The 21,944-nt window shown below is 41.1% G+C and overlaps 1 protein-coding gene across 8 annotated transcripts in view; it reads left to right on the top strand.

The window, feature by feature from the left end:
• The window catches only part of pde4ca (phosphodiesterase 4C, cAMP-specific a), a 51,409-nt gene that overhangs the window by 2,738 nt on the left and 26,727 nt on the right, over positions 1–21,944 (top strand). The window contains exon 1 of one of the 8 annotated variants that reach the window (XM_051400281.1): positions 4,182–5,300. The exons of 2 other annotated variants lie outside the window; for them this stretch is intronic. In XM_051400281.1, coding sequence (XP_051256241.1) covers positions 5,038–5,300 — 263 coding nt within the window. In that variant the 5' untranslated portion in view covers positions 4,182–5,037. Of the gene's footprint in view, positions 1–4,181; positions 5,301–10,268; positions 11,568–16,518; positions 16,551–20,891; positions 21,778–21,944 lie in introns of those variants that run through there. 5 more of the 8 variants (XM_051400288.1, XM_051400312.1, XM_051400321.1 and 2 more) reach the window with 5 other exon arrangements.

The following is a 21,944-nucleotide window of genomic DNA, read 5'->3' on the forward strand; positions in this document are numbered from 1 at the left end:
AAAGACACTTTGTACCATTGATGTTTTCTATTTTATAGCTAACAAACCTTCATTGTGGCATTAATTAGCAACACAACACAGGCATCCTTTAATTTGACTAAAACCGTTCACAGCATAAAGCATATTTTCTGAAGTTGACTTATTATTTTTTTAATTTATGAATTTAAATTTCTAAAATACCAGTTGGTTCAAATAGATGAACACGAGTTGAACTTTTTTTTTAACAAGACAAATATACACAAATAAGTGTTGCATTTGCCTGGCACTAAATCATCTCCTGTGGTACACAGCAACACATAATTCTCTCAGATGATAGCCTGAGAGAGAAACATTCAGAATTTACCAGGAAGACATTAAAATTGCTAGAAATAAATGGTGTATTTTAATGGAGGTCAGTGATAACATATTTATTTAATCACGTGTTTAAACATGCCTTCACACTCTTTTAATATATAGGTAAACTGTGTTTCTGAAACCAGCCAACTACCATTCTGTTTAGGAGAGTGCCGTACACAGTCAACATGCATGCAGATTCTTCACATTGAATGAGCCATGCTCTAAACTCTACAGATGAGGCACTGGAAAATAGGTTCATATGTTGTGATGATTGGGCTATATTTATTCCATTAGTGTTTATATACCAGCAGGTATAAAGCAACACTGCCATAGATGTGCCTCCTATAATATTGATGGACTAAAAAGCCTTTCATTGTGTTCCTTCTCTGTGCGAAGAGGGCCATGTGCTCACCTGTTTACAAGTTGGTAGTGCAATTTTGATGCAGCGCCAGAGAAATTGTTTATGGAGTAGCATTTAAAGCTACAGGGTGGTTAAAAAGTGACCAAATTTAACTCAGTTATTTTATTATGATATCACTAATTTGATATCATTATACATCTATCACAGTTAAAGTATTAAACTTGCAATAGCTGTCTCTAATATAGTCATGTGATGCAGGCTGACTACAGAAGTGTTGTCCTCAGTGGAAGCTTGTTTCAAGTTGAACAGAAACAGTTATGTAGCCATTATAGGCAGTGTCTACAATCCTGGATATCCCAGACAGGTTTTTATATGGCTAGAATAATAAAAACAGGGTTGCCTCTGTGGCCCCAGAACGATCAGCAATGCCCTACCCCCAACTTCTAGTATTTTTGAGGCCTTGGTCAGGATGCAGGAGCTTGAACTCCCTACTGAGGTCCCCATCCAGAGTTTCAAACACAGGCACAGAAGGAATTGCTTTTCCTAACCCTAACCCTATTTCCCTTCTACCACAAGAAAATGGCCACGGTAACACAGCCGATGAGAGTCTTGGATGCAGCAAACAGTGAGAAGTGTGATTATCTCAGGGGGAGTTGGTGCAGGTGGAAAAAATGTGAGCTAGAACACAAGGTGGACAAGCATAGAGGAAGTCAGAAGCAGATGATGCAACACCTGTTTAATATCCTTGCAGTGTCTCATGCTTTGGACTTTGCCCCTGAAAAGGAAGCTCCCCAAAAGGCAAACCATTCTCCATCTGGATCAAAGTGGATAGTTTACATATTGATCTGGAGTACAAGCTTATCCTCTAGGTGTCTTAATACAACCTTCTCATTAGCTAACCTCCTCAGATGTCTACTCAGGGAACAGCTGTGGCTTGAACACCACTTGAAATTATGACATCACCAGTGGAGGACAAGGGTTGTGAGTTGGGAACTCCAGATGGACGGGTCGGAGGCAGAGAGAAACTCGGATGATGGATCTAGGAGGGAGCCGAAGGTCTCCCAAAATCAAAAGATAAATTCCCAAATCGGGAGTTATGTTATGAAAGGCTGTCCATGGTCAGTCATCAGAGAAGTGGGAGTCTCAATGTGAGTTTGGCCAAAGCCATAAAATGTGCCTTGTTGGAAAACTTGTAAACACACTCTAGGTTTACAGTAGTACTATTAGAGGGGGTTCGCACAGTAATACAGTGCACAGAAAGGTATTACACAATTGTTTCCATATTAGGATATTAAACTATTACAATTCTCGACGACTTGATGTGTGCAACGTGGAACACATTGTAACGTACAAATGTCTCACATTGCCAACACACCAGAGGTACTTCTCGATGAACTTGATCAACCCCGCTCCAGGACCTATGGGGGTGCCGCCACAGGAATGTACACCCTGGCCTTACTTAGTCAAACCGGGAACGAGGCAGCCCTCACCTCTGCCTCTGTCGCCCACATGACTGGAATGATGATGTGCTTCAGGGCCAGGATTAGTTTGGGGCCCAGGATTATCCTCAGATGTGTTTAACTTGGAGAAGAGAGCATCTTTACTGCCTGGGCGTTAGAACAAGGCAATATCAAAGTGGGTAAAAATGCCCACTGGGCCTGGTACAAGTTTAACTGCTTCATACTCAGCACATATTACAGTGATAGTAATATGTCCAGAAAGCATTGATATGTAGTAAAATCAGTAGTGTAATTCTAGAAAACTGATGGGTGTCCACCCGATGAATGTTGAATGTCCTGTGTAAGACTTTCTGTAACACTAGAACACCACCATCCGAGACCAAAATAAATTAGCGAAAGTTGTGCACAAAAACACAAATCTTACCTCCCAGATCATAAAACATCAATTTATTTTTTTTTGTGTTCCTAAAACAATGAACCCTAATTCACAGTAATTCACAGAGATAGATACAGAAATAGCAATGAAAAGCGTTGCTATGGACAAATGAGCCGGTCAAAGTACGTCCAGTAAAAGTGCTTGTTTTTGCCACTGACAGGCTCATATTGTTATTCTAAGTGTCTGATAACATCATAGCAAGGATTCCTACAGAAATATACCTTTTTTTAAAGAAACAACCTGTATATCACTATTGCTAGCCACCAGATTCCATAGACAGGTTCAAACTTGCCAGGAAGTAATTAAAATTTACCAGAGTTGTCTGTGTTTGTTATTCCACTGTTCCTACATTAATCATCAACTCTGCTTTGGTCAAAATAAATCCTTAATTCACCAAGATTTGCTCTCTTTAAAGCCAACAGTTGCACACGGAGGGACTCACATGCACTCACAATCCTAAGTATGCTGATGGATTAACCACAGGGGAGAGAAAGTGTGTGAGTGAATAGTTGTTGTGCTGCTGTATTAATGTTCTAAATCATATATATACATATATATCTATTATATATATATAGTCCAATATTCACTATCCTTTTAGTGCTAATTTGGTTTCCAGTTGTTAAGTAGTTGTTCAATTCTGCACTATGTTCACTAGCTAACTTGTTTGGTGCTGAGCAGGCCGTGTACAGTCAGTCTGTTAGAGACTTTTTGCTGAAAAACAGCTGCCTGAAAAAGAGATTAATGCCGTAAAACTAAAACATTAAGCTGGAAGTTGTGAAACTACAGAGTCTGGTGACAGTTTTCACTATACTCAACCCCTTTCACATTACACATTGTCATTTGACCTATCGTTAACATAAACATACTTATTTAAGTATAGCTTCAAAAAAAGGTTTGGTACATTTTTCCAAAGATAGGCACATCTGACACTTCATTTCTGCTTTAAAATACATTATTGTTGTAATTTGTAGATATAATTATATATATCAGTGGGGACTCCATAATGGATGTGGTAGTGACCCAGTGTCCTGTAGAGTCCTTTGGGACATGCTTTAGTGATATAATGATCTTGACATTCATTTGACCCTGAAATGACAAGTGTACATCTGCAGTGCTACAGTTGGATGAGAATAGATTTCTCTGTCTACAGTCTACAGTCCTGTATACAGTAGTGTTGCTCCGGAATACATACAGTACAGAAGCCATGAGTGTATATCCATAAAAAGCCTTTAACCAAAGGATCTTTCTTCTGTGCTCTCCCTACCATCTGTTGGTCATAGGTTCAGTCCTGTGTCAGATGTTCTAGCTCCCTAGGTTATTTCAGTTACTCTAGACAGCACCGGTGTTTAGCTGTGAGTCCTTAGTCACAGGAGGTCCTTTCCTCACTTTGCAGCGATAAACAAAGAGATTGGAGGGTGGGGGGGCAGGGGGGGTGAAGATGATGTTGCCTCTGGTCACAGATAGAGAGCGCCATCGTGACAGCACCCATGCTCTCTATAGCTTTTATCTACCTCTGCTTTTTATAGTCAGAGGCCCTTCATGTGACTCTTCCTGGTACGCTCGGAGCATGTGAAAGGCAAAGAGGCTGTCTCTGAGGAAATAGGCAACTTCACAACAAATAGCACCTCGGGGACCAGAGCAAAAGCCTGAGTATGCAAAGTCAGTTGGAGTGAGAGAGAGAGAGAGAGAGAGAGAGAGAGAAAGGCGAGCTGGAGGGCCGAGCCAGGCGATGGCTTCATGTTTATACACTGGAGGAAGTAATTATGAAGCACAGTTTGAAGTTGACGAACAATATGCTCTGCGAGATTAGGAGTGAGGAAAGGGGGGGAAGCAGAGAGTTGGAAAGAGGGAGAGAGGAGCAGAAGGAGGTGATCTGTCATGCTTCTCTTCCCTGTAAATCAGACGTCCATATTTAGTTGGAGAGAGGGAAGGCCTAGCAGTAATGTAAACAAAGCCTGGGAGAGGGAGGGAGGCAGGGAGAGTACATCAACACTAATGTTTGAGTCCATTGCCCGGCACGGCATTCAGCATGATCCCTAGGAAGAGGCAAGGAAGGGTTGATAGGTTTCAAATAAATATTAAAAAGTCTGATAGGGACCTGTTTGTCTTGGCTTTGGTGCACCTTTTGGATTTCGAAAGATGCTTATCTGAGAGTTTTAACAGGAGAGTTTTGGATTCATCATGAGCAGACCCAGGTTTTGTTCAAATATAAGGATACAAGGACCGGACCAGAGGCACTAGCTTCATCTGTACTTGGAAAATCAAGACAGACAGACAGCCACAGGAACCACCACAAGGACCACTACTATATATCATGTCACAAAAAAAGTCTTATAAAGTTTGTTTGAAAAACTAGAGAGAAACAGTTTTTCCGGACCCCCGTTACCAAAGGCAGAGCGAATAAAGGGACTAACTACCTGACCCCTAAGCACCCTCTGTTCGCCATGAGTGAGCTGTGCTCTGAGAGCTCTGAAGAAGAGCAGGCTGAACTTGAGGAGAGGCCACAGGACCGAAGGCTGACCAGGCTGCCCATCATTCAGCTCATGCCCAGGTCCAAAGTGGGTTCTCCTGGAGGATCCCCAAAGATCTCGCCCAAAGATTCCCCTCGTGGGTCTCCTCGGAACTCCCCGCTGCTCTTCAGAAAGCTGCTGATGAACCGAAGCATCAACCTCCAGAGGCGCCGCTTCACTCTGGCCCACACGCCCAGGTAGAGTCCAGTCCATAACTCTCGCCAAGAGGGCAAAGATGAGCTCAGTGCTCTATTGAATAAACCAAATGTAGCGTTATTCTAACAGGCAGACACTGCTGCACGGGTGAATACTTTTATCTCGGATAAGATAGATTTATTTACTGAGATAAAAATATTCTAATGTGCAGGTACTGTTGACAGACTTACACGATAACCTTAGGTTTTATAAGTCAGCAATTAAAAACTGACAGTATTGTCTCTTCTGTTGGTTATATATAATTGCTGGCGAATGTTTCATTGATTTTGTATGTGTTGTTGAAGTAGGAGATGCTTCTTGTCTCTTGACCGAGGGTTGCTCTGCTGCAGCTGCAGATGTTGATGTATTTTTGGTTTATTTTTGTGCAGCAGCCTTTCACACTACAAAAACGGTTGCCCTTAAGCTTATGTTATGAAATTGATTCTGACCACAAGATGCTCATGTATTGCTGCATTTCAGTTAAACACACTGTCCTGTACCCAAATAAAGCCAGCTGTTGTTTCAGGGAACTTTTACTTAAATTCTCGTGATCGGAATATTTTAAATGTGCTGTTTTATCCTCGACAAATTTCTGAGAATAGTATATGTGGTTGCTGTTGGTATTTTGCTCGATATTGCTTCCTTTATGCTTGGTTAGAACTTGTATTTATTTATGGCTGAAAAGCACCCTGGATTCACATGGTACCCTCAGTGGGTTTAGCTTAAAAGCAAAGGTCTATAATGAGAGTTGGATTCCAAAAAGTGCCCCATTTTAGGGCTTAATTTCCTACAGGTGAATGTGTTTTTCCAAAGCTTTTGTTTTCCTACTAAGCGGCATCATCTCAGTAAACACACAGCTCAGCGACACCCCTTCTGTCACTGCATCAGCAGTTAGCTGTTCCACCTCTTTGTACTTTAATCTGTCAACGACAAAACAACCTCTTTTAATAGCAACATGAAAAGGAAGCACACCTCCAACTTGTAACAGGATATTTCCTGCATAGCTTAAAACGTTTGATTTATTCTTAATTTTTCATCCGTTATAGCGGTCATAACTCTTGTTTGTAAAGAGCCCAGCTGCCTTGCCGTCATCCAGCTCCGCTCTGGTGCCTGTTGATAGCTCTAGGTTTATGAGCCGTTATTGCATCAGGCCTGGCCCATGATTCCAATGCAAATTAAACATTTACTTGGTTAACTATGTCAAGGCAAGAGTCGTATGATCAATTAAACCGTACTTGACCTCAACTTCTTAAGAGAGAAAGAATAAACAGGGCATTACACATAAGCGTGGATGGATATACAAACAGACGGATATTTGTTCTTTTGTGCCTCAGTGGGGACAGTGTATTTGCTCGTTGGTGTGTTAACTACCCCTGTAGATTTCTTCAAAGGAGGAGCCTGTTGTGGAAAATTGTAAAGTACTGTAAAACTAAATTTACTGCACATGCCTCCTATCTCTTTGTCAATATTTACCCTTCGCTCTTCAACATATACACACTCAGATGTAGGCACCTAGCCGTTCTGGCTGTTACTGGGTGTCTTCAACTTGTTGCAGTGATGTTAGATGACATCCACCTCTGTGAAATCAAATTAAAGCCTGAGAGAAACTCTAGCCGGTGCTGTAAATCCCTGCTTTACTTTTATTGGCATGAAATGCATATTAAACATTCCTAAAGAAGACAGTGCCTACTAAAAGACTCAAAAAGTGTTTACAAGTTCATTCACCTTTATAAACATGTAGTGGGGGGGATCATTTTCCTCCAGGCTTTAATGGTCTCAGATTCGAGATTGGCAGACACATTTCTTTTCCAAGGTTTGCTGTAACTCTCCAGCCAAACTGTTTCATTAATTTCAGTGTGTCTGTTAAAAATCTAAATATTAGAGGGTGAGAGTCCTGTCAGGGGGTTTTCAAGGCTCAGTCTAGAAAGTCAGATGCTCGCAGTCTAGCACAGATATTCAACATGTCAGAGCTTTTACATTGTACAGTTCCGAGGTCAGGCCATTGGAAGTGTCCTTCTGCAGGCTATGTGCAGTGTCCCATAATGTCAGAGCTGAAATAAATGGATGGAGATGAGTTACTGCAGGATGGCTGGCAAGGAGGAGGAATTAAACAAACTGGGGATTCAGCGGAAAATAAATGTCGCAGGCGGCTCAAATATAGAACATACCCGCGAAGTTATTTTCACTTAGTGTCTAAGTTGATTAAGCCTCTTTTTCCACTCCTGAGACACCATGTCAAACGGATTTTTTTGTGAAAAGCATTTCGTGAAAATTGTTTTTTCAAGCCAGCTCTGGGATGACAGCCAGTTTTGTTTTTGTTATGTCTCTCATTGATAAATGTAGAACATTTCTGGGCTGATAGAACATAAACAAACAATGACTGTCACTTTATTTGATGGGCGTCTTCATCTCTTTTGGCTATGTAGTCGATTACAGGAGTTTTAACTATCTAACTGTTTCTATCATAGCTTATAGAATATTCATTCATACCAGAACTGCATATTCTGCTCATACAACTATATATATTATAAAAGCAGATCTATGTGTTGTACTGTAACCAAGAAATGTCACCATATATGAAATAAGTAGAAAAAACATGGATTTGTTTAATCTGAAATAATTTGTATATGAGAAGAAGACTGTGGAAGAGTTGCATTTAATGACTTTATTCAAACCAGTGATTAGTGAAGTGTTTAGTGATTGATTAGATATTAAATCAAAATCAAAATAATGTAGTGTGCAGGTATAAATCAGTGTCATTTCTTTAACCAGCTTTTAAAGAAATAAAGGTTAAAATACCAAGTCACACTTTTACATTTTATTCCTTTCATTATGAGTAATTTTAGAGGATTTGGGTTTTTTAAAAAAGTGTCACAATGTGACTACAGATCGGGATGTTCACACGTTCTCCGGATGAAAATGAACATTGCATTTCCTGTTCTTTTTCACTAGAGGCTGCTATGTTGTGAAATGTTGGCATGAAGCATCAGGAGGATGTGTGTCTGTTTCTGTGGGTGGAGGAGAGAAAAGAGATATTATCCTTTGACTGGTGTGTGACTGAGTAGGGACCCTAATGTTTCTGGTTTGATTTAAAAAGGTCCCGCCGGTATAAGGCTGTTGAGAAATACTGTTTGGTATCTTGGTTATGTTAGTAGCATTTTCTACTTTCTACTTGAACAGAATAACATGATGCTGGCTGGTGAATAGTAAAAAAACAATGGGCTGGGTTTGACGACTTACTTACGAAAATGTTTGTTCATAAATATGTGTGTTTCTGTTTTCCTGTTCCCCCGTGGCATTACAAGAACCACTATTTATCAAACATCAAAAGAATATAACATGCATCTTCCAGTAGCACATATACAGAACCAAAAGAGCTTTTAAATCCCACCTAAAGTTTATTCTGATAAAGGGCTTTCTCCAAGTAGCTGGCTGATTTATGTGTTGTTAAATTATTAGTTATGTTTCATAGTGAAATAAGAGCGCTCTGAACATGTTTAGATACAGTTTCAGAACAGACTGTTTAACTTGCTGATTATCGTGAACAGCAATAAACACCTCCTGTCAGATCCTCACTCATGTTATGAAAAATAAGATGTTTCCATCCTTTACTATTGATGTATTTTCCTTCCTGTGAAATATGAAAAGTATGGAATTTGATTTTAGTCATCATCTATGTCGATAAATATGGAAAAAAAGAAAAGAGAATATGAACAAATATTTATGAGTTATTTATTTATATTTTATTTTTTATTTATAAAACTGAATAAAATTTTGTGTGTTAAGGCAAAATAATACGAGCACCGATTACTTCCTTCTCGGGCAGAGATGTTTGACAGTGGAATGCCGTACAACTTATTGCGTAGGACTGTGGACTGAACGGCCACAGTGGGTAAATGCAAGCTTTTCAAGGGCTGGCACTACAATCCCAAATATAAAGCCTGCTTGGCTAATGATTAAAAAATTGTGTAAAATAGTTTGATAATTCCAATGTGTGGGGGGCAGCAATTGTAAGCCAAGGGACTCCATGGTGAATTGTACATGAACATCCCTTCTGTTACTGTAGAGACTGAAGGTATATTTAAATTTACGTGACAAAAACTGTTTTAGCGCAGCAGCTAGAATAAAATGCTGTGCATTGAACTTTTCTGTGTTTGGTGTTAATTGACTTGTGTGAGCTACAGGAGCTAGCTACAATCTTCTGGCAATTATTTAGCAACATAATAGCATTCATAGTGAGAGTGGTAACATACATGTTAATGGGGTTTTAAAGCCATTTATAAATAACATCTAACTATTTGTACTCAGATGTCAATTATGGTCTGAAAAATCTACAGGGAAGTATTAGAAAAAGTATGAGATTTTGATCCCTGCATTTATGACTCCACTTGATGACTCCAAATATTTAACAGTGATGAGGATATTGTGCAAATCAGATGGATTATCTCATGGCATGAGAGGAGGAGGAATATTCAATCACCTTTTAAAAAGGCACACACACGATATTGAAGTATTGATTGACCAGTGCACTATTGTCGCTGCTGGCATGAATGCAGGCTGGTTACACGAACAGCAACTGTACGCACAGGAAACCTCACACTTACAACACTCTAATACAGCACCATATTCTTCTTTCAACTCACCTCTAGTCATCCCACTCTAACCCCAGTACTGTTCACACTGGTCCTCTTTTTCACGCAATAACGGTCATTCTCTGTACTCTCTCATTGTGCGATTTGCTCTCCTGCTCTCACTCTCTCTCTCTCTCTCTCTCTCTCTCTCTCTCTCTCTCTCTCTCTCTCTCTCTCTCTGCCAGTCAGCACCCCACCCATTCCCTCTCTCTCTCTCTCTCTCTCTCTCTCTCTCTCTCTCTCTCTCTCTCTCTCTCTCTCTCTCTCTCTCACACTCACACTCTCAGGGGAGATAGTGTTGTTGTTTGTTGTTTTAAGCCTGAGTTTGGTCCCACCACTCTCAGGAGAGAAGAGAAGAGAGAGCACAAGTCTGTTATAGCCCGCTGACAGGGACTACATGGGACGGCCCACTCCAGGGAGCATCTGATGGGATTATAACACTCTTTCCAGCTCACTTTTTTCCCCACTAAGAATAACTCTGCTCAATCTGTTGGTGGTGTAGCATCACAGAGGCATCCCTATGTTCAAGTGGACAGCTTTGTGTTAATGGTGTCGGACCTGATTTTTAAAGACAGAAAGTACCTGGAGCCCATTGTTGAGGAATTCGTTTTTTGTCAGTTTGCAGCTCATTTGGAAGAATTCAAGCTCACTGTTTCCTATTATAGGAGTACGAGGAGAGAGAAAGAACTCACACAAGAGAGAAAGAAGCGTTTATCTTGGCCCGTTTGTGGTGAGCAGAAAGGAGAACATGTGAGGAAGTGGTCCCAGATGAGCACTGACAGCTGACGCCATCCTCAATTTCACTTGATTTGATTCGGCCCCGTACTTTCACTGTCAGTGAGATGATACGCTAACTCACTCAGTGATTGGTCTCTAACAGCCAAGACTTTTTGCCTTTTTAGGCTGTTCACACACACACACACACACGCCCACACGCACACACACACACACACACACACACACACACACACACACACACACACACACACACACATACACACACACACACACACACACACACACACACACACACACACACACACACACACACTGAGCTGAACCTTTTTGATTCTTCCTTTTCCACAAAAACAAATGGACATATCCTTAACGCCAGGACCGAAAGCTGACCGCAAATTGAATTTCCAGTTTGATGCACTTTGATCCGTTGATTCTGCACTGACCTGGAAGTGAATAGCTTCTAGCTAATAAGTTTTATCTAATAAATACAGAGGAGAGCTCAGCAGGCCTGACTCTTACTGTTGCGTTCACTTTCATTCTGGTGCAGTTGATGACACTCTTGTGTTTTGCTGTTTTGCATCTTGCCGTTGTTTTACATTCGCCGTTTTTGGACCTGTTTTTCCTGCACCGTCCTGTCAAAGGGACCTGTCTCCCATAACTTGTGACCACAGACAGTGTTTTTGGACAGCTTCCCTTTCCGATTCATGACAGCATGGGGGTGTTGGTTGCACCGCAGAAGTTCACTTTTTTTATCCCTCGCCTCCCAAAGCTGCTTTTTTGATGCCTCTCTGAACTCAACCCAAGTCCTTTAGAACCTGCCAATAAAATGATGAACAAAGACTCTCGCTTTTCAAGGAAGATGCACGGCAACTTCTCCACACGCAGGCACTCGTGCATTGGGTACGTATCCGATGGTGTGTTGATAGTTTTGTGATTGCAGTTAAGCCAACATTATACTTTATTAGTATTGTAAAGCGGACTCCACTTGTTTCTGTGACTGGCAAGTACTGCCTGCTTTTGTGTTTTACAGTGCATGCGATATAATCCACTGGAGGGGAATTATTTGACATTGCTGTGTTGACAGTAGTAACAAATTGTGTTGATATTTATCTTGTGCTTTTATGTGTTTTATTCTGTTGTGTAGTCATGATGTTTCAAGCTCCAGCCTGAGAGGATGGTTTAGATTACATAGAATATAAGAAATTACTCAAAATAGAAAAGATTTTGACATAGAAATTAATCTTTTTGCCACTCAGATTGAAGCACTGGTTTGGTTTGCTTTAATGATAATAAATTTTTTTGTGGTGAATCTGCACCTGTATCCTGTTTAAAACACTGTCCGCCAAAAAACCATCCGCCAAATGACTCAATGTGTGCTGTGGTGAAGCCGGTGGGCGTTGCTGTTGGTGTGCTGTGTGCTGTGGTTGGCATCGCAGGCCTCGGGGTGGCACGGTGGATCAATGGCTCTGTCCACTGATGGCGCTCCTTGGGGGTATATGGACCCCAGCCAAGCCGCGGCGTCTGTGTCAGGCACGGTATAACTGTCAGGAGTTTCATAAGTTGACTGAAGAAATATTGGCGTGCTGTGGAAAATTGTTCATGAGAGCGGCAGATGGAGCAGATTTCAATTCTGTTTTCTATCTTGTCCTCTAGGAAACAAAACAGAAAGGAATAAAATTATGTGTCAAATGGACTCACTTCCAAGAGGTAAATCATGGTAAATTGCTTCCTTGTCTACACACTGAGACTGATTGACTTAATTGTAGTTGTAACTTGATACAACTGTGTACTCACCAGGCCGGATTCAGGAAAAACATAAAATCTACTACAGCTGTCATGAGATCCCTGCAGGACACATTATTATGTAAGTTTACAGAGACTAAAAACAGAGACTCAATACATGAAATACAAGAATACACACACATAGGCACACACACACAGCATATGAATATACACACACACAGGAATCAGGAGGCCAACATGACTCCATATGTGCTGTGAAATGAAACTCACAATCAGAGACGCATCATTAAAATAATTTTAAATGCTGCACACATGTTTAAATAATCACCCTCTACTTTCTTGTATTAAAAGAAAAGAAAACATTTCAGGGTTGTTGTGGGATGTTTTTCGTGTGGTGCAGCAAACTTTTCTGAACTCTGGGCATAAGGCATGTGCCTTGCGAGTGTCATCCGAACTCCTCCAGCCGTGAGCGTGTTTGGATCATATGAGGAGATCAAAGCAGGAGATTTTAGACCACAGCCAGAGATACTGAAGTGCAGAAGGGAACAGAACAAGCCTCTATTCTCTTTACCTGATTTGTACATCGTTCTTCCTGGCTAAAAAAAGAAAACAGTACTGAAGTGGAGTTACTGTTGGGGGATTCAGATCAAAGCAAAGTTCAAATCTTGTTTTTCATTTTCAGCGCCAGTAAAGACAATGATGTATTTATTGTGTGGTGATGGAGAAGATATCGTTGATGTGGATGTGTTACAGCAGTAGTACTGTAGTACTTAAATTAGTTAAGGTAGTAGTTATTCATCTTTTGTAATTAAATCTTTTTTTCTGCTCTTGCACACACTTACACACACACACACACACACACACACACACACACACACACACACACACACACACACACATACACACACACCCTGAGACAAAGCAGTCTCTTGTAATCCATGTGTCCATCACAATAGAGACAGCTCTTATCCTCACTTGTACTAACAGTACCATGGTACTATTCATCCTACCCTCTGACTACCACACGCAAACACACACACACACACACACACACACACACACACACACACACACACACACACACACACAAACACACACACACTACTAGAAACCCTCTTAACAATGCTTTTTATGGCTTCCCTGTTAGTGTGGTACATTTAAACAACACAGTGTCACTGCATTAAGCCGGACAGAGCTGGAGAGCTCTTAGCCAGTATCATGAGAAGATAGTCGGTGCTGCATCTGTTGAGCTTGTGACAGTTTGCCTCTTGTCTAAAGCAGAGAATGAGTGGGAAGAGGCTGAGGTGAGGTGAGAGCGAGAGAGACAGAGGCAACGGCTCACTGACTGGGAAAAAGAGATAATTTAGATGAAGAGGGTAAAGACACAGACAAGAGGGCGGTGAAGAAGTGATAGAGAGGACGGGGGTCGAGATAGTGCTGCTTTTAGCGTGGAGATAATGCCTGGAAGGAGGGGGTTACACCGAGATACAGCGGGGCTACCAGGGTGAAAAAAGATATTTTTGAAGTGCTCAAAAAAGAGGAGAGAGACGTAAAGTGATTGTGACTGAAGGAATGATGAGGAAAACAAAAAAAGTGTCAAGTGAGGCCATCCAACCAAAGGGCAACAGTGTCAATGTCAGAGGTCCCAATATAGCTGCCCGATGTAGCCCCCACCCCCTCTCAAACACACACCCAGATTAGTCAATAGGGCCTGTGTGACTGTGGCGGGCTGGCTGCTGTGTGCGTCACTGCTGTACTCCATATTTTAAGCATGACTGATTTCCCCAATCGCCTCCAGAGCCTCATTGATTTCTGAGGCTGGCAGCAGCAGCAGCCGGGGACAACACTAACAATGCTGAAATTCAAAACTAGCGATTCTACTGTATTTCCTACTCACACTGTGAGAGGACGCAGGTGTCTTTCCTGTATGCAAAAGTTCAGAGAGACTCTAGCAACAACAAAAAGAGTAAGACGATTAATACGTCAAAGGACATGTCGGTTTAAATGTTTTCTCTGAACAGTGCTATGTTCAGATCAGATGTCCTGCTAAGGAGAATTAGGGATGTAGACATTAAGAATATATGTATGGGACAAGGATTTCAGATGTTGGTGCTAGGTGTTACAGCTTTGTAACATAGCAGCGTCAGGATGACTGTGCACTGTTACCACTAGAGGGGGAAACCGACTAAGTTATGCTCAGAGACTGTTAGAGTGCAATGGCCTCCAGCAGACCGAGCTGTTGTTGGATATAGAAAGAAAAACAATGTGCCGGTTTGGTGGATTATAATTCTATTTTTATGCTGCTGGAAAGAGGCCAGGTGTCACCAATTAGTTTTTCACAGTGCTATGGAGAGATGTTATATAAAGGAATGTGTTCGAAGCAAGTTGATCAAGATGTTAAATTGATCATTTATATTACATTGATACTGTGTGTGGTGGAATGAACAGTTATTCTTTTTTCTTTCAAAGGTATAGGAAGGAATAACTTTAAATCAACATGTTTACACTAAAAAACTCTTTAGTTTTGACATTCAACACTTAAGTTTGTACTTAAATATTGCCTAAATATTATTAAATATATTCTTTTGCACAATATTCTACTACTGCTACTGCTTTATACGCTGTGTACATGACACCTATTGCACATCTGTTCCCTCTGCTCTTTCTGAGGTTTTTCCCTGTTTTTCCTTTGGGTATAGTGTTGTGTGATCATGTAAAGCCCTCTTAGACAAATTTATGATTTTGGGCTATATAAATAAAATTGCCTTTAGGTGACACCTAATTCTGATGCTTTGCTGGCTCGTAACATTCAACCGGAGTCTTTTGTACATCGGCTACTTGAGGCAACAATATACAGTAGAAAAGATGTCAGAAATGTAGCACAGAGGAAATGCTGTGAAATAAAGTAAATTACTAACTACTGATACATTGTAAATTATTCTTGATTACGGACATGGCACATTGATTTTATAAAAAGTAGAATACACACTTTAAATCTAGTGTGAATAAATGTTGAGCTCACCTCCAGTAATTAGGTGATTTTTTAAATGAGATTTTTAGGTTAATTTTGTGACTTGCAGAATAAACTTCCAGTTTGACACTTTATAAATGTATCGTAACATTAAATTATCAATAATCAGTTTAATGTTACGATACATAATACAATGATTCATTATAACATTATATGAAAATGAGAGAAAGAGAATTTTTTTTCTTTCATTGTCTAAATTCCAGAAAAGGATTTTTGTAGATCTGCGGGACACTGATGTGCATGCACATGTCTTACTTACCCCTACTATTGCGTACATGGGTACACAATGGGTCAGAGTGTATACGCTAGGTTGCATTTTTTCAGCGATGAAATGGTGACGTGGCAGCTGTGACTGAGCATTTCATGGCCCTTGTTTTTCCTAGAAACACGTCTCTGCTGAAGGATTGGCCACCTGCCATCTGATTGTGCATTTATTGTGTGTCACTGAGTGTGTGTCCATGTCTCTGTCCATGTACATGCATTCGTGGACTCCCAGGTGTGTATGTCCTAGCCTTTTTCATCTGTGTGTGTGAGAGTGTGACTGCGAGTGTGTGCGTTTGCATGTGTGCGTACAAGTCTGTCATCCACTCAATCCCCAAATCAGACAAGCCCCAAACCCCGCCGTCATGCTAGCAGATGGCCGCCTAATGAATCATGAGGCGACACACTGATAGCCTTTACTACAGTACGTGCTGTAACATGACGTTTGACATCACAGAGACTCAGTTAAATATAGGCCGCTAGCAACAGCCACATGCTCACACCTGGTGCTGCTGCTTTGTTACGTATACAGTTTTATAGATGACATTTATACCATGAAGAAATGTGAGTGTTTTTTTTCCTTTTCTCACACTTTGTGGTAATCACCTTTAATTCGAAATAAGCAGAGCAACTGCTGTCCCGTTCAGCTGCTTCTGAGGAGACGAAACACGCTTCAAGCTTTACTTCCTGTAGATGATCATTGCTGGATACAAAACCACTAGGTCAATTAAAAGGAGTCCTTCTTTTTTTTGTTTTTTTAAAGGAAGCAGTCATTTTTGGGAATAATTCTTCCTGGAGATCCTGTTACAGAAGTAGAAAACTGTAGTGGAAATGGCAGCCCTGCTCATGTGAATATGCCTGTGTGTGCTTGTGTGTTTGTGTACCCTGTTCTTCTGCAGCTGCTTTTTAAAAATCCCTTGAAGTCTGCTGTACCCAACACAGGGTCTCTCTACAAACTCACGGTATGGCTGAGCATCGATCAAACAAAACAAAAAGTTATTTTAATTTCTAGCGGAGATCCCAGAGTTTCTAAAGATAGCAAACATGTCTTAGTTTAGGAGGATGTGTGTGTGAAACTGCACCATATATTTAGAATGTTTCCATTTGATGTAACATTTTCAGATAGATTTTCTGAGGCTTCCCAATGCCTTTTCAGACACTAACAAGTCAAATAGTATTTGTTCATATTTATTACACAGCCACACAAACGTTTCATACTGGTATAATGAGAGAAAACCACTAACAACTGCATGTTTGGGTTGATGCACTATATGTTTTAGACCATTTTGTGCTGGAAGAAGCAGGTGTAAAATTTGTTGTTTTTAATTTGTTATAATGAGACATCATCAGTGTTGTCACATTTTGGTGTGTTAGAGGAAACTGTGAGAACATTTTGCCTTCAACTTGTAACATGGCACCATATTTTTTTCACCTAATTGCATTTAATTGCTATTTTGTCCTTTCATATAACCCTCCTAAACAGGGCCTGATTGTGTGTCTAAAATACTGTATTTTATTGGTTTCTTTAATATTTCAATGTCATTTAGAGAAAACATATTTCTTCTGCACTCTGTTGCTTTCCACACATGCACAAAAGCATCGTAAATAGCCCAGACTAGGGCTTAATTGCATTCAAATTAACTTGACTGCAGCTGTGCATTTATATCATCACTGATATAAAACTTTTTATATAAAATAACTTTGTTGTTGTACTTGAGAAAGACAGTTCTTCTTGATTATGCTCTTACAATATTTAATTTTAACGTAACATTAACATTTTCTGGCACCTTCATTCGAACATAATTGGTCATCAGTAGACAGTTTGACGGTGGAAATTAATCAGTGGCAGCAAGCTCTACAAACAAGCCACAAACAGACAGTATGTCCACTGACAGGCAACAACTCTGACACAAAGCGCTGCGCGATGACTTCAAAACAGCTCGTTATCCAGGAATGCTCACCATGCCTCCATGTAGCCAACACATGATGTCATGAGGCCCCTTTGCAAATAATGGACTATTAAACCCACAACCGAGGGGTCAGCCAGATTTTCTGATACCTTGCTATTTTATGAGTTTTAGAGATTACCTCGCCACATCGTCTCAGCCTCGACATTCAGCGCTTTAGAGCGCGGTTGTCTAAAGACGAGATGTGAAGATATTGAGCAGAACTAAACATTTCATGTCTGTCTTTCTTCAAACATCCACTCTCTTCCACCACAGTGACGCAGATACATTGAACACTGTGAAGTCCTCTGGTACACTGCCAGCCAGTGAGTGTGTGTGTTTGTGTGTGCCTGTCAGTAAGTGTGTGTGCACGTCAACTCTAAATAACAAGGATAAGATTCTTGAACCTCATTGTTTAATCACTGTATTGCACATTTAAACTATTTTCCTGTCATGAAAATGTGTCAAAAGTGCATACAGCTAATTCACAACATCCCCTCATCCTGTTTGCATCAGGACACCGGGGATGGAATTTTCAGTCGTACAAGTCCAAAGTCAGATCACATGTTAATATTTGTACAGTATTCACAAAAGTGTCAATACAGGACCATGAAACAAAAATAACTGAGAGACTTCATAGTATTCAGTATATCAGGTTTGACCAGTTTCTTTATCAAACCATGAGGAGCCTGATCGTGATTCCTGCACAGTCAATCCCAGTAAACCCAGATAGCTACCATTTAATTGTAGTCGTGTGATTGGATTATAAACTGTTGCCATTGCCGTAATATGGCCGTATTGTAGGTCTGTTCAGTTTGTGGTTATGATTGGCCCTTTTTGTGTGTGCACCTCTTCAGATTTCCTTAAATGGCAGTTATTCTTCAGTACCACAGACACAGAACCTTTGTATTATATTAAATGAATATATTAAATACTTTCAGAGAGCAAATACCACAGTTAGAAGCTGTCTGTGCTGTATGTCACTACCTAAATATAAAGTTGAAGAATAAAACCATGCCATATGAAATGTATATAAGCCAACTTTTTCACATATGTAAGTAATGTTGCATTTTAAACTCTCCGGCCTCTGGAAAGGGACCTGGTTCATGTTCAAGATACCTATTGAACCTTTAATACCAGTCATATTTTCTAGCCTTTTCTTTTCCATTCTCACCTATTGTTGTCTCCCTGCTTAACATTTGTGAATTCCATGGCGATGAGGCAATGCTATCGATTGATTTGCCAATTTAATTGAACCATGTCATACTGCAGAATGTAGCTTGAAGTCCACGTCCATTTATGGAGATGTTTTTTGTGTGTGGGAGCTAGCTGGATAGCAAATGACCGTTTGTCAAGCCCCTCTACCCCTGCCAAGCTTTCTGTTCACGCAAGGCGCATAATGCAGTCTACAACGGTGGCAAATTTTCTGCTCAAAATTCTTTGAAAGTCATTTTTTAAAACAGTGGGTTATTCTTTTCAGGCAGAGGTAGAGTTTCTCGTTTCTAGCCAGCGACTGTCGTTTTTGCTACTGAACTGTGTTTAACTACTGTAGAAACACGGCAGCCTCTGTGGATGGCAACCCGCGGCGTCTGTAGATAAAAACGTCTCATTCTAAGGTAATGAAAACACAGATATTCTTATCTTAGGTGGTTATACGCTTAAACGAAAACATACCCACAAATATTATATTCCATTTCTGCCAATAGATCCTCCTAAATGTTACACACCTTACTAAAGTTTGCACCCTTGCCGGCTGATGATCCATATATATATATATAGGAAAATAAAAAAAACAGCAGTGTTCTTGTATTGCAGTGTAGAGCTTAGTAGTTTTTTAAGTTTAACTTTTATATCATTCTAACCCTGCTTAGCTTACATATTTGTATTTTCAAACAGTATGTTTTCACTTATGACATTGGAAGAGAAAAGGCTTTTAGGATTAGGAAAAAACTGATGTGTTTAGCAAATGTTGCGCTATCTTGTATAATGTTGGCTGGGGTTGCTGGAGTGTAAACATCACCAAATACAATAAGAAGCAGGACGGAGCCCCACGTACGTTAGTCTAAACTCTAACAGGACCAGCTTCCACACAGCTGCTCATGGACACAGTTAGTCATCAGAGGCTTTTTTTTTTTTTTTTACTGCTGTAGATTGTAAACTAGTTAGCCAGGCATGCTACACAGTGTTTTATCCAGTCCTTACATTTTTTTTCTTGTATTTAATTTTTGGAAAGACTACAAAAAAGACACCACCCATCAAACTCTTTATATTCCAAGTATTTCTATTATCAACAGCCCCATGCAACGCACAGGTGTAGCAAACAGTCAAACAAATAGGTCACAGTTGGTATTGGTACCCAGTGCTGTGCCACTTATATCTACAAATTGTCACAAGGACCAAACTCCTCCTAATGAAACTTTACAAACTCTTCTCCTCCAGAGCTAGGCTTAATCTGTCTCTGGGAACATGCCTGTAGATTCATGGCCCCGGTCTCATTCTGCTGATCTCTTGTCAAATATTTCCTGTTTAAGTTTTCATATGAAGCCTAGAGAAGGTCGACCGGCTAAGGTTTCATATTTACTTTTCACATTTCTGGTCTTCAAAAATACACTGCCCCTGGCCATGGGTGACCTTGCATGCTCGTGCCTAAGCCTGTGTGTGAGTACATACTGTATACGGGTAAGTGTGTGTGAGTGAGTGTGTGTTTGTTTGTACATGTTCTTCGTTCTCAGCGAGCTGTGTCCCAAGAGCTACTTACTGTAATACCCTATCATACTCATCCTGTCATCAATCTCTTTACCTAACATAGACAAGACATACCTGCCCACACACACACACACACACACACACACACACACACACACACACACACACACACGAATACACACTCCATCTGGAAAGGATAATGGTCCTGTGTTAGGGGAGAGTGCTGTCCTGCTATTGTATTAGAATTCAGTGTGTGCATGTGTGTGTGAGAGGGAGAGCAGGAAAGGGTTAAAATGGCTAAAACATTTGAGGAAGGCAGGAACCATGCTGGCTCTGATCCCGCCCCTTTTCTCAGCTCTGACCTCACTTTGAAACTTGTTCCCCCTGCCTTGTATGTGAGGCGCACACACACAGACACTTGCTCAGTCACATGGCCACACACACACACACGCTTGCTCATTGACGCGCACGCTCGGTTGCCCGCACACACACGCCTTGTACAGATCTGTGCACATTCTGTGAGGCGCTCGGACAAAAAAACACACACACACACACACACACACACACACACACACACACACACACACACACACACACACACATCCAGCACAGAGCTACTGTGACAGACTGGAGCAGGAGAGCAAGTTTGCCCAGGGAAAGGAAAGGTTTGCTGTTTGCTCTGTGATTAAAGGTGTAGCAGCCATAGGGGAGAGGAGGAAGCCGAGAGAGAGAAAAAGAAGAAGAGCAAGAGAGAAAAAGAGAGAGAGGGAGCAGACAGACAGAAAGGGAGAGGGGGAAGAGGGCGGTGGTGTTGCGCCACATTTAGACCCTGAAGCAAAGACAAGAAGTACATGGGGGACCGATTAATGGAGCTCTGCTGAGAGTGATGAAAAGCTTTTTCTACAGCCTGCAAAGCAGACAGGCAGCAGGGTGTGTGCAGCTCTCACACGAGGAATTCAGGTGCTCAGGAAGGAACACAGTCCAAATTTACTGAAATCACCCAAGGAAAAGCTGATTTTCACCAGCATACAGTAGCATGGATTGCATCATTGCTCTGCACTGGAGCCACCGGTCCTAGGGCTGGTGTCCACTCCACTGCCAGAGGTAATGAGAACTCCTGGGAAGCCGTGGAGAGCCGGACAGCCCGACAGAGCGAGACAGACGAGGAAGCGGGCCGGGTTGTACAGGGATGAGAGCAGCCACAAGCTGAGGAGAACCAAGAGAGGGAGAGCAGCGGAGCGGCCGAGAAGAGGAGGGTGAGGACGAGTTAAAAAAAGAGAGTAGACTAAAGAAAGATGAGTGTGCCAACGAACTGTGGGTTCTGTTACTCCGTGGAGCGGAGTATCACTGTGAGGAGTGGGAACATATGGGGATCGCCGTGTGCTGTCAACAGGCCTATTGACATCATACAGAAACGCAGGCGGTAATTAAGAGCTATCTCATTTACTCTCACTCAGTCCTTTTGTCTTTCTCTCCTTCTGAGTGTGTCCTTTCATCTGTCTCTCTCACACACACATACAGCATGTGTAACATTGTACTGATACATATGCAGTATATGAAGTTAGGAGCATGTTTCTGTTCTGGCGAAAA

Source organism: Dicentrarchus labrax, unplaced genomic scaffold (assembly GCF_905237075.1).
Source record: "Dicentrarchus labrax unplaced genomic scaffold, dlabrax2021, whole genome shotgun sequence".
In the NCBI taxonomy this organism is placed as follows: domain Eukaryota; kingdom Metazoa; phylum Chordata; class Actinopteri; family Moronidae; genus Dicentrarchus; species Dicentrarchus labrax.